We start from the raw sequence: 12,045 nt of genomic DNA on the forward strand, positions 1-12,045 counted from the left end.
ATACAAAGTGTCATATTGTCCACTTTGGGCTAGTAAAATCCTCTATGGTGCGATGAAAAAAAACACAATGCTAGCCATACATTGATTTTTTTTTTTTTGTTAACCGGAACATTCAGCCTGTTTCAATGTATCAGGAATTATTTAAAAATTGCCATTTGTCTGCATCAATCCTGCTCAACTTTAAAAACAAAAGTTTGACAAAAGCATCCAAATACAGAATGTAAATGCTTGAAGGTCGATTGTTCTATACAACCAAATTAACAGTGTGAAAATAACTTGAGCTTTCTAATCCATCCAAATCACTTCTCTTCAAGCCCAGGTTCACCTTTGGAACATATTCCACCTGTATTTAGGGAGGAACGTGCAACATGTTCCAGCACCTGCCTCCTCTCCCCCCTCCTTGTGACAGTGGGTGGAGGATCTTCTCCCCGCACTCACTGTCAGTTTAAAAACAGCATGGCCATGCAGGGATCCACCCAGAAGGCTGCACAATTCATTGAGTTCTGTGAATGAACGAACAACTACTGTTGTCTGCAGCATTCGAGGGCTTGTAGTTCTCAATGAACTGTGAAGGCTCTGTTGAGTGCGCTCTTGTAGTTTGATTCTTCCTGCAATTCAGTAACTGCCTGCTCATATGGGGTATGGGCAGAAAGTGTACTATGTCTACAGGAGCCTGGCATTGCACCCACCTGCTGATCACGGGTGCAATGCTTTGCAAATGCACAATTTTTTAACTTGTACAAAGATGTGCAGATTTTTTATATATATATATATATATATATATATATATATATATATATATATATATATATATATATATATATATATATATATATATATATATATATATATATATAAATAAAAGGTGAACTTATACTTTCAATTTGATCTCAAAGTGATGGTAGGAAGCAATCAAAATGGCAGGAATCCTAGATTCTAGAAAAAAAATTTGCTTCTTAGACTTGTTAGTCAGGTTATTCTGCCAAATCAACATCTTTAAGAAATGTATAACATGCATGCAATCTGTACAATTCATGAACTGCCTCTGCCTGACTTAGCAGGTGAAAATAAATGAATGAAATGGGTTTTTCCATTTTTAATCTGATGCCCAAACGGTTTTTCAAAATGAAACCTTACCGAAGTGAATAATCTTACTTACAAATAACAGAAATCTTCCTCTTGAAAGTTCTTGGTGGTGTTGTGCTCTACAGAAACGGGACAAAGGGTAGAGACAGAAGGAAGGGGGTGGATGCATTATGGCATCCCAGGGAGAAAAAGCAGTTGTTAGAAAATTAAACCACGAATGATATCAGAAATTAAATTAAAAGCAAAGGGTAGGGGAAAAGCAGAGAAAAAAAAAACCTGCAGATATAAGCCAAACCCTTTACATTTATTGTGAGGATATGAGATTGCAGAACACAAGCTGGATGGAATTAATCAAGTTGGTTGGGTTTGTTTTAAGACCGATAATTAGAAATGAGACCTCGTTTAATTAAGCCCCCCCCATCCACTGCCACAATTAGCACTTTTTTTTTTTTTTTTGGAGGGAGTGGGTACCTGCTCCCCCCCCCCCCCCCCCCCACAGTCTTCTGGGACATGTCACAGGTCTCAGAAGACTGCCAGACCATTCAGGAGGCACAGCAAAACTGTGAAGCCGCAAACTGTCACAGCCAGGTGCCCACAGTTGGAATGCCAGCGCCAGGTGGAGAAGAGGGATAGAAGGGACGGCGAAGGTGAGAGCATCGCTGAATCCTGGGACAGGTTATTGTGTGTTTATTAAAAGTCAGCACCTACAATTTTTTTGGCTGCTGACTTTTAATAAGCACAAAAACGACTGGAACTTTGCTTTAATAACCTACACTTCTGTCACAAGACAATCTCCAACACAAAGAAATTTGCATTATCTAGAAATAGAAATCTGATTTCTTAACTCATGCTTGTCAAAGGATGGCCAATAAATATACACTGGAAACCTTTATAATGCAAAATGGGAGAAAAAAAAAATAATCAACTGTTTACTGCAGGAGTTAGGCACCTTACAGATAGGCAGTGGCTATTCTGCAACGTTTATTTTTTTCTTTACAGATTACGCAAAATCCAATTAAAAACAACCCATTGGCAATCATGCATTCTGGACCATTAGTGATGTCAGTGACCCTTGGAGGAAAAAAAAAAAAAAAAAAATATAAAAACAAAATCCCCCCACCAAAAAAAAAAAAAAAAAGGTTCACTCTGTTTAGCTTTGCTCCCCCAAAAGAAAGTAATAGCACATTTACTGGCAAAAATTCCATAGTATACAAAGTAAGCCTGCAAATTGTAACCACTTTTCTTCCACGTTAAATGAGATACCTTTCTGGCTTACAAGTAATACAAGACACCCTTCTGGCTGCTTTATAAGCCCAAACACAAACTTTTTAGTAGCCTGAAAACCATATGTGCAAATCATGTAGGCCTAAGTATTTGTTTTACAGTGCAGCCAGTCTTGTGATCCAGATGTTCCCTTCAAACAGCTTACTTTGTCCTGTATTCCCAATCACAACCCTAATTAAATTCTCTATATAAAATAGTCTATCAAACGCCTAATGTCACCTGGACAGGAAACTACAAATTTCACAGGCTAACCTTTCCCGTACCAATTACATATTGCAGTACATTCTATAGGAGTGGTTCTCAAACTTAGTGAGACCAGGGCCCAGTAAATTTATTCAAAATGTTCAATGCCCCAACATGTGTGTAACTGACCTTTGCCAATCGCATTCTAATTGTCAGCATCTGCAAACCAATAGTGCCCAACGCCCAAACCAATTACACAACGATTCAGTAAAGGTGTCTGGGTACAGTTCCCGAGATGTACTATGTACATTGAGGGTAACCAATCTGGAAAATATTAGTGAGCCAGGAGGCAATAGTCAGTCAGACCTTGACAGATGTGTCATTCACAGATCAGGAAAGGGGGGGGGGGGGGTCGAATGAAGATGTAGAAAAATCTCACAGAAGAGGTCCATCACCCAAGGACACTGGGAAAAATAAATAAAAAAAACCCAGAAGCCTCACAGAGCAGGCAAGATTATATGGATACACAAGCAGGTGTTTCCGGCAAAGCTTTGCCAGTGACCCATCACCTGTGAAGGTAGCAGCATACAACCTTTGGTCTATAAGTATATACATGTCCTGTACAATTAAGATAAGTAATTTTAAACTGAAAATCAAGGAAAGAAGAGATTACTTGGGCAGTTCTGAGCCTGGCAGACAGTAAAGTAGTCAAGATGAAGGAAATGTGTGGCTTCAGAAGAAGAGAATAGGAGCTCAGGAGGAGAATGCGAGTGAATATCCCAAGGAGACATCTGTGGACACACACACAAATCCCAGCAGTAGACTGCAAACTTTCCTACACATTTGCAGGGCAGAGTTGTGCCGATTAGCTTCTCCCCCTTCCTAGCTGTCAGATAGGACTCCTGCCTGCAGCTGGGGCTCCACTGCAGTGTCACAAGCTCAGGCTTGCACAGGCAGACATCAGCTAGTTGACACAGAACACCAAGATCTACACTGTTCCACACTCCTGGAATGAAGGTAAAGCAACATGGCTCCATCTGTACTACCAGAGAGGTCGAATCCTCGTGCACACCATTTTGCTGGCACTCCGGGCTTCCAAGACCTGGCAGTTTTGATCTTCATTCCAAGAAGTGGCTAGAGTGCACGACAGCACACTCCTGCCAGGCTGCAACTTCATGTCAGCTCCAGCAACTGCTGGAACAAAAATTGGAACGGTAGTCTGGCAGGGAGAACCCAAGGCCCAGTGGTTGACAATTGCTGTTGTATGGCACTGGACTAACTTAAAGCAAAAAAAAAAAAAGAAAAAAAAGTGCTTTGCCCATGTAAGACAAACCAAAAATGTTAATTGCCCCGCCACTGGAAGATGGAACAAGCACTTGTAACTGGCTCAACTATGCCACATAGTTACCGGACAAAGTTGGGGAAGCAGGTTAGATTTTTCTAATTGAAGCTCACATGGGGCTGTCTGCTCATCCTCATGTGACAGCACTGGCCTAATTTGTCATCAGCCTTAACTAAGCTCTGACTTAAAGGGCAAGTTCACCTTTGGGGGGGAATGCACACGTTTTTAAAGAAAAAAAAATTATGCGCATTTTTATTTTTTCCTGAAGAGCTGGCAAGGCATTGCACCTGTGATCGGTGGATCAAAAGAGCAATGTCAGGCTCCTGCAGCTTTCTTACCCATACCTCTGTGCAGGCTGTTATTACACTGGAGGAAGTGTCAAACTGATGAGTGCCCTTGTATTTCTGAGAACTACAAGCCATAATGGCAGATGGGACTTGCAGTTTATTCAAAGATTGTTGTCAATGAATGTTGCTGTGCAGGCAGACCCCTGCACAGCCATGCTGTTTTTAAATTGTGACAGTGGGTGCAGGGGAGAAGAACCCCCACCTGCTGTCATAGTGAGAGAGATCTGCAGTTTGGGGGGGGGTGCTACACGGGTGTCACAAGTAACATACTCCAAAGGTGAACTTGGCTTTTAAAGTCAAAACTATTCCCGTCGATTTTACAGTTTCCCAAAAGAGATACATTCAAGAAATGCTGTGACTGAAACCCGTCACGGTTTCTAGGTTAGCTCTCTATTGAACTGTCAAGCCATCAAATGCCCGGTATCATAGCTGATCACGTGTCAACTGCAGATAAAGCAGAGGCAAAGATGTCAGCTTCCTTGGCTGTAAAAGGATAGGAGTGTGTTCTTCCACCTTAAAATGAGACTTGAGCCCATACATATGACTACACTGGACCCAAACTCGACAGCTTTCCCTACAGCTTTAACAGCTTCCCGACCGCCCTACAGCAGAACTAGAGGGCGGCAGGGATGCTCAAAATCAAGTATAAATGTTTGATTTTGTATCTCAGGGTAGGGAGCGCACGCGCCGCCATTGGCAGCTACAGCTGTTGATCACTGGGTTCCGGCCAAAGATTTCCCGCTGGCACCTGGTGATCGCTGAGGAACACTGACAGGGGAGATTTGTATGTAAACAATACAGATCTCTTCCTTGTCAGCACCAGCATGCTGCTTTGTATTGCTCTGCATAGCAGAGTAATACAAAGCAGCATGCTTACACAGTAAAACAGCACACACAGTTAACCCTTTGATCGCCCCAGATGTTAATCCCTTCCTGCCCAGTGTCAGTGCTTTTTATTAGCACTTATCACTGTATTAGTGTCATTGGGATGTCAGTAGCAGTTAGTTCCCCCCAGTGTCAGAATGCCAATCGCAGTACCACCATAAGTTGCTGATCGCCACCATTACTAGTTGAAAAAAAATATATAAATAAATTCCAGTATATATACCGCCATTTGCAGATGCTATAAAATTTTCAAACAAACAAATTAATTTTTTTTTTAGCAAAGCCGTGTAACAGAATACATTTTGGCCTAAACTTATTACAAAATTTGCAAAAAGTCAAAAATATTGTTTTTTGTTAAATTGTCGGTCTTTTTTGTTTATAGCACAAAAAATAAACAAAGGCGATCAAATACAACTGAAAGAAAGCTCCATTTGTGGGAGGGGGGAGAAGGACATTTCATTTGGGTTCAGCATTGCATGACCGCGCAATGGTCAGTTAAAGTAATGCAACGCTGTATTGCAAAAAATGGCCTGGTAAGGAAGGGGGGTAAATCCTCTGGAGGGCAAGTGGTTAAGTGTACTGGTGAGGATAGAAATGGGGATTGCCATTATTGATTTTTAATGGTGCTGTCTGCATGATGCTCATTCTTACCTGCCAAACTTTAGGGGGGAAAAAACAAAACCAAAAAAAATGACCCCTGCAATGAGACCTCACCCTGCACTGCAAGAGTTAATTGATTGTTATGTCTAGAGATAGATGATTTGAGTACATACAGGGTATTGTCCCTGTATGGTACATGACCCTGAGGCTCCGCCATCAGACCACAGCTTCGGGTGGAAGAGAGCGCCAGAGCAAAGAATTAGGCAAGTGAAAAGCCTCTTCATCACTCCTCTAGATCTAACTAGTAACTGACTTGCAGTTTGGGTGATATGCCACTGCAAGGGTGCATTTTTTATTTTTTTCCGTTATTTTCCTGGAAGTTGGCTTTACACTAGCCTAGCAATGACCTGAAATCAGAATCCAGTATTGGATCTTAAACTCTTTATATTTCACTGCCTGTATGCCTGTTGCAGGTTAGAGACTCGCCAGGGTATAGACCCAGAAGATCTACACAATGATGTCTTATGCTTACATCTTTACAGACTTGCTCCAAAGCAAAACAAACTGAAGTGTACAAAAAAATAACAGATCCACCATCTTCTCATCCATTTCTATCAGGTTTTTTTTGTTTACAGTGAAGCTGGGGGCTGCAGTTCTTTATACTCGGACAGCTAAATTTCACGCACCCTGGGGGGGGAGAGCCTCTTTCACAGGCATTTGACTTTTTCAGCCTGTAAAAGCACCTCTATGTTAGCCTATGTGTACATGCACACATGGGAGTTTACAGATGTATTAGTATGTGAGCGTTTACAGGCTGGGAAAAAAACACAAACAAACAAACAAAAAAAAAACCCAGCATGTTCAGGAAAAAAAAAAAAAAAAAGCTAGCCATGCCTAGATGCATTGTAAATGGTAGGTACATTTAGAGGTTTGAGCATTAATGCATTCCAATGGCTAAAGTAAATATTCTGGTCAATGGAATCCATTAATACGCAAATGCTTAACGCCCCTAAACTCATGTGATATACGTGGCTTTAGGTGCATTTTTTAAGCAGCATTTTTCTTGCCAGGAATTCTGGTGTTCAGAGGAAAAAAAACAAACACCGTGTGTGCATGAGGCTTACTGAGCTGTCTCAGTGCACAGAGACCCATCAAGGAAGAGGTTTTCCTTTGAGTTTGTTTTGACCAAGGGCTATACACATAGCAGGTTATTCCTTGTACAAAGAACTGCTGTTTCCCAGCAAAAGGACAGACAAATCCAGTTACAGCATATGATTATATGATTTCTGGCTCCCAAAAACTGGATGGCTTCTAGGTTACACTGCCTTCATTGGTTTTCCTTTGCTCTAGAAAAAAATTGCTGTGCAATGTATACAACAATGTCCTTGAAAAGAATAGATGAGTAAACCCCTATAACAACCAGACTTTAAGGTTGGTCAGGTTACAGAAAAACATCCAAAAGGAAGCAATTTCAGATAATTAAATCAATCCAAGCTAATGTTCTGCAATATGTGTTTTAGCAAATTAAAATAAAGAATAGAAAAAAGTTTCATTGAAAAAGCTCCACCAGAAACTTAGAACTTGTATTTGGCAAAGAAATCCAAATTCTTTTACATGGTTGTGATGTGCTCACTATAATTACAAACACACAGTTCTGGACTGCTCTGTTGTATACTAGTACTGTTTGTCTGGAATACAAGAGGCAGTCATGAAAGCCCAATTTTTTTAATTAAAAAATACGCTCATGACATTTATATATAAAAAAAAAAAGAGGAAGCAAGACTGGTATACAAAACACTCTTCAAAGCTCCAGACCTGCTGGAGGTCACACTGCACATTACAGAAAAAAAAAACGGATTTATAGAGCCACTGTGAAAAAATATTGTAGCTGCCATTCCCAATTCATGTACAGGTTTTTGGGCTGTTATCCATAGCCTTGCTTCTCTACCGGACAAGCCCTGGATCAAGTAAGTAGCATAAGAGTTCAGGCTTCACACTGAATCCAGATCGGTGACTCACTACACAGTTAAATCAGGACTAGGACAACTGTCCAAAACTTGCAATTTTGCAAACCATGTTAGCAAAGACAGCTACAATATTTCTCTATATAGGTGGCTCTAAATATTAAAGCTACTGTTGTGAGAAAAATAAAAACCTGTGAAAGAGGTACACTATACATGCCGCACAGCCTGGACCTTGAATCTTCACACTCTTGAAGACCTAAGCTGCCTAAAGAATCTTCAGCATTCTACAAACTTTAAGAGTGTTGGGTGCCTGGTTCTACCTGCTTGATGTGGTGTCAATACAGGATACAGTTGTGATGTAGCAGCTGGTGGGTAAAGCCACAGAGAGCAGTAAGGGACCAAGCATCCACCACTCCAAAACTCCTGGAAGGGTGTCAGATGCTGAACATTCTTCAGCCAGCTAAGCATTCAAAAGATTGAAGATTCAAAACCACAGGTGGCAGAAAAGTATTACACCACTCTTACAGGGTTTTTTGATCTTTGCAACACAACTGCTTTTTTTTAAAAGAGGAAACCTCCACCCAATACAAAAGCTTACGATTCTGGTGGAAAGCTTTATTAAACAGATATAAACTAGTATAGAAGAATAAAAAAAAAAGAAAAAAAAAAAAAAAGGAACTGTTAAATAAAAGGGAAAACCCAAACAGGCTAAAAAGGAAAGAAATTGAAATATATAAAAAGAAACCAACGATTAATCAGAGGAATGATGAAGTGTCCTGGTACCCCGTGTGTCTCTCCCACGTGGCTCAGGAATGGCCAGCCGGTACCCTTCCACTTATTTTGGATTTGGTTTTGTCGTGTGTTTTTTGGAGGGTGAGATGGGAAGTGGTGAACGGTGAGGAGGGTGGGTGAGAGATGGGGTTGCCTTAATTTCACTTTTCAGTTGCTTTTAAGAGTCAGTTTTGCTAAAAGTTCAATGATGCAGGAACTGTGGTTTTTTTTTTTTTCAATAGCCAAGACCCATAAAAGTTGCAGAGAGGGTCAGCAAATAAGCGGCGTGACACAAACCTCAGGTCTGCAGGATGGATGAACAGTGCAACAAATCTTTACTCCAGAAACACATACTGAGTCCTTTATACAGTTCTGGGTGTAATGTTAATTTTTCTTGCTTTGCGCTTATGATTTCTGTGGTAAACTTGAGACCTAGGTCATGCACTCTTTGAAGAGATCGAAAAAACTGTTGGGTTAAAGTCTTTAATAATGTCCACTTTGGGGTTTTATTTTTTTCATAAACCGTTTAATAATCTTTGCAGCAATATGGGGAGCCCCACATCTTCTGTAATCTGTACGTTTTATGGATGCAGCAAATTTATCAGCTGAACATAAATCCTTCATACAAGTTATGATTAGTAACAGTCATTTTAGGAAACAATGTTATCTTCAGAAACAAACCACCACCAATGTTTTTGCCATCTCTCAGTTCCAAGCTCTGAAGGGGTGCAGACCAGTCCTTTTGTCAACCAACTCCGTAACAGCTTAAATAATTCTGAATATACACATACTTCATAAAGAAAGTCTTTTTTTTTTTTTTCAAAGAAAAGTCTTTGTGCTTGATGAGATAATGTGCCACTGAGTTCCATGTTGTTGGAAGTACTGCAGATAGGTAGCTCACCCAGCCCTCCTTTCTTTACACTCATAGTAGCGTCTGTTCGGCACCCTCTGGGCTGCCCGGGTAAAGCTGGGCTCTGACTGGATATTGCTGTGCCTGGAAGTCCAGTAGGGTTTTGGTGGAAGCGCTGGGGCGATGGGACAGGTGTCTTTACGAAGGAAGGAACGGCACACACACTTATACAGGCTTCGCTGGTGGACAAGGGAGGTGGGAGAGAGCAGGGAGCACCTTTAAACACCATCTCCCCCCTCCCTGTAATAACCCCATATTGTGAGACTTTTTAAGATTCCCACCCCACAATGAAAAGTAGCATGTAACTATTAGCCTGATCACCTGAATTTAAGGTGATTACAAGGCTTATGCTTAGGATGACTGAGGGCCTATTTAAATGTTTAATGTGTTATCTATACAAACTCCCCAAAATGAAGAGGTGTCAGCTTCCCCCCATATCTCACAATGAATATGTTTCATGTCTTGGGCCTCACACCCCATTTATACATTATAGGATATTTTTAAATTGCTCAGGGAAGTCAAGCTATGGAAAAGTTACCGTGTCAGAGACATCATGGGTAAATGAATGGCTATAAATTGGAAAGGAATGGGGTGAGAGACCCCACACATGTGCTCCCATTATGATCTTTATATATCTCAGTGTTAGGCCCCTGAAAGTCTGGCTGTGGTGCAAATGAACTCTTACCTCTTTCTTCTCATCTGTCTCGCCACTCTCCTCCTGATTTTGAGATTTTGCAGTTTCTTGGACCTCACCCTCAGCTTGATTTTCTACTACATCCATTATAGTATCCTCTCTCTCGGTTGCACTGCAAAATAGAGTTAACGGTTATCAAGAAACATACAGGGTCATCACAAGTGCATACTACTAAGCTTAAAACAGCTCCCACTCCCCTTCTAACACCTATTTAACTACCCTGTAGAAGGAAGATGTTTATGCTCAGAACGCTTTGGTCCGCATATGTGATCAGGTGCCATGCTTCAGGGGAGAGGAAGGACAGCCAGCAACAGAAGCCCCATAGAAAGCCTATGGGTGACAACACTGCCCAGGTGTTCCATCTGTTGCGGGCGCTCTCTCCTTTTCCCAGAAGCTGGGCACTGGGGAAATCATGTGACTTAACTGGAGCACCCTGAGAATAGGCAAGTATAAACATCTTTCTTCTATATGGTAGCGGGGTGGTAGCAGTTTTAGGTTTAGTTAGAGCCTGGAATTCCACTTAAATATTCAAGGAGTCCAAGGGTAACAATCACATGCATCTGGACATTGCACAAAACTAACATTTTTAGGTTACCATCAGCTCTCTTTGGATCTATAGATAAAATACGAGCAATTTCAAAGAGAAATTGCTGGTATTATTTAAAGAGAATCCATTCAAACGGAACCACAGGAAGTAAACCAGTATTAGGGCCAGTTCACACCACCAAACTGCACTCCGGAGGCATTTTTGCTTACAGTTCAAACACGCTGTTCTGGTGCCTTTTTTTATGCATTTTGCCGTGTTCCAGTACAGTTCTGTGCAGAAAAAAAGCAGCATGCACTACTTTTTTTTTCTGCATCAGAACGCACTGGAACTGACTGCACTGATGTGAACGAAGGCCATTGGAATAGATGAAAAACACAGTGCATGCATTTTTGATGCAGAAAAAAAAAAGAAAAAAAGCTGGACGACATCTGTGGTGAACAGCACAGTGGCTAAATGGTTAGCACTTCCTCCTGGCAGTACTAGGGTCGTTGGTTCAAATCCCAGCCACGGCACCACCTGCCTGGAGTTTGCATGTTCTCCCTGTGCCTGCGTGGGTTTCCTCCCACACTCCAAAGACATGCTGGTAGGTGAATTGGATCCTGTGTTAATTGGCCCTAGTATGTGTAGGTATGAATGTGAGTTAGGGACCTTAGATTGTACGCCCCTTGAGGGTTAGGGACTGATGTGAATGTACAATATATATGTAAAGCGCTACGTAAATTGACAGCTATATAAGCACCTGAAATAAATAATAAACCAGCACTAAAAAATAAAGTGTGTGGTCTGAATCCATTCCTTTTGGAGACATAGACCTTCTCATAACAAACATGCAGATCTGGAAACTGGAAGTTCTTAATCCAGTTTGTGAATCAAAGTAGTGGGCCAGAAAACGAGCATTTCCAGACAGTGAAGTCAGCCTGTAGACTTCCTCTGTACAGGTCACTTCGAAAACAAGTGTGCAGAAAGTAGAGAGCAGGGCCCTGGTGATCCATGAAGCAGGACGGTGCCGGTGCAGTGTGTCAGCACGCACACCCCATGCTGTACGTCCCTCTCCACGTATGAGAACAGGCACCTCCCATCCCACCGAGCACACACAGCATCCAGGCGGCTCCGTACCAGCAGCCATCCCTACCGGCCAACACACACTGCGGCACGTCCACCCCCTCCTCTTCTCTCCCAATCACATGGCCACCCAACAAAGGACACCTCTCCCGCCCCGCGGCCACCGCTAACCCACCACACCAAGGCTGCTAATGGGAAAAAGGCGACCGAACCTGAACCGAATCCCCTTACCAGTCTTTGTTTTCTGATAACATTTCCCTGGCAGCCGGCTGAAAGGAAAAGGGGAGGGGGGGAGGTGGGCGGAAAGGAGCCTGTGGAGGTCGAATGGAAAGGGAGATGAGGGAGGGGAAGACAGGGGATGAGAAGAAAA

At 41.9% G+C, this 12,045-nt stretch overlaps 1 protein-coding gene across 4 annotated transcripts in view; it reads right to left on the bottom strand.

Moving 5' to 3' along the window:
• Positions 1-12,045, bottom strand: part of ACIN1 (apoptotic chromatin condensation inducer 1) — a 204,569-nt gene that overhangs the window by 25,122 nt on the left and 167,402 nt on the right. For 2 of the 4 annotated variants that reach the window (XM_089678204.1, XM_089678203.1), the window contains exons 9-10: positions 10,058-10,178; positions 1,160-1,205 (exon numbers count right to left, since the gene is read on the bottom strand). In XM_089678204.1, the coding sequence (XP_089534330.1) occupies positions 1,160-1,205; positions 10,058-10,178 (167 nt within the window). Of the gene's footprint in view, positions 1-1,159; positions 1,206-8,816; positions 9,509-10,057; positions 10,179-12,045 lie in introns of those variants that run through there. The other 2 variants (XM_089678206.1, XM_089678205.1) reach the window with 2 other exon arrangements.

This window comes from Staurois parvus, unplaced genomic scaffold (genome assembly GCF_062004578.1).
Source record: "Staurois parvus isolate SC_StPar_1 unplaced genomic scaffold, SC_StPar_1.0 ptg000199l, whole genome shotgun sequence".
In the NCBI taxonomy this organism is placed as follows: domain Eukaryota; kingdom Metazoa; phylum Chordata; class Amphibia; order Anura; family Ranidae; genus Staurois; species Staurois parvus.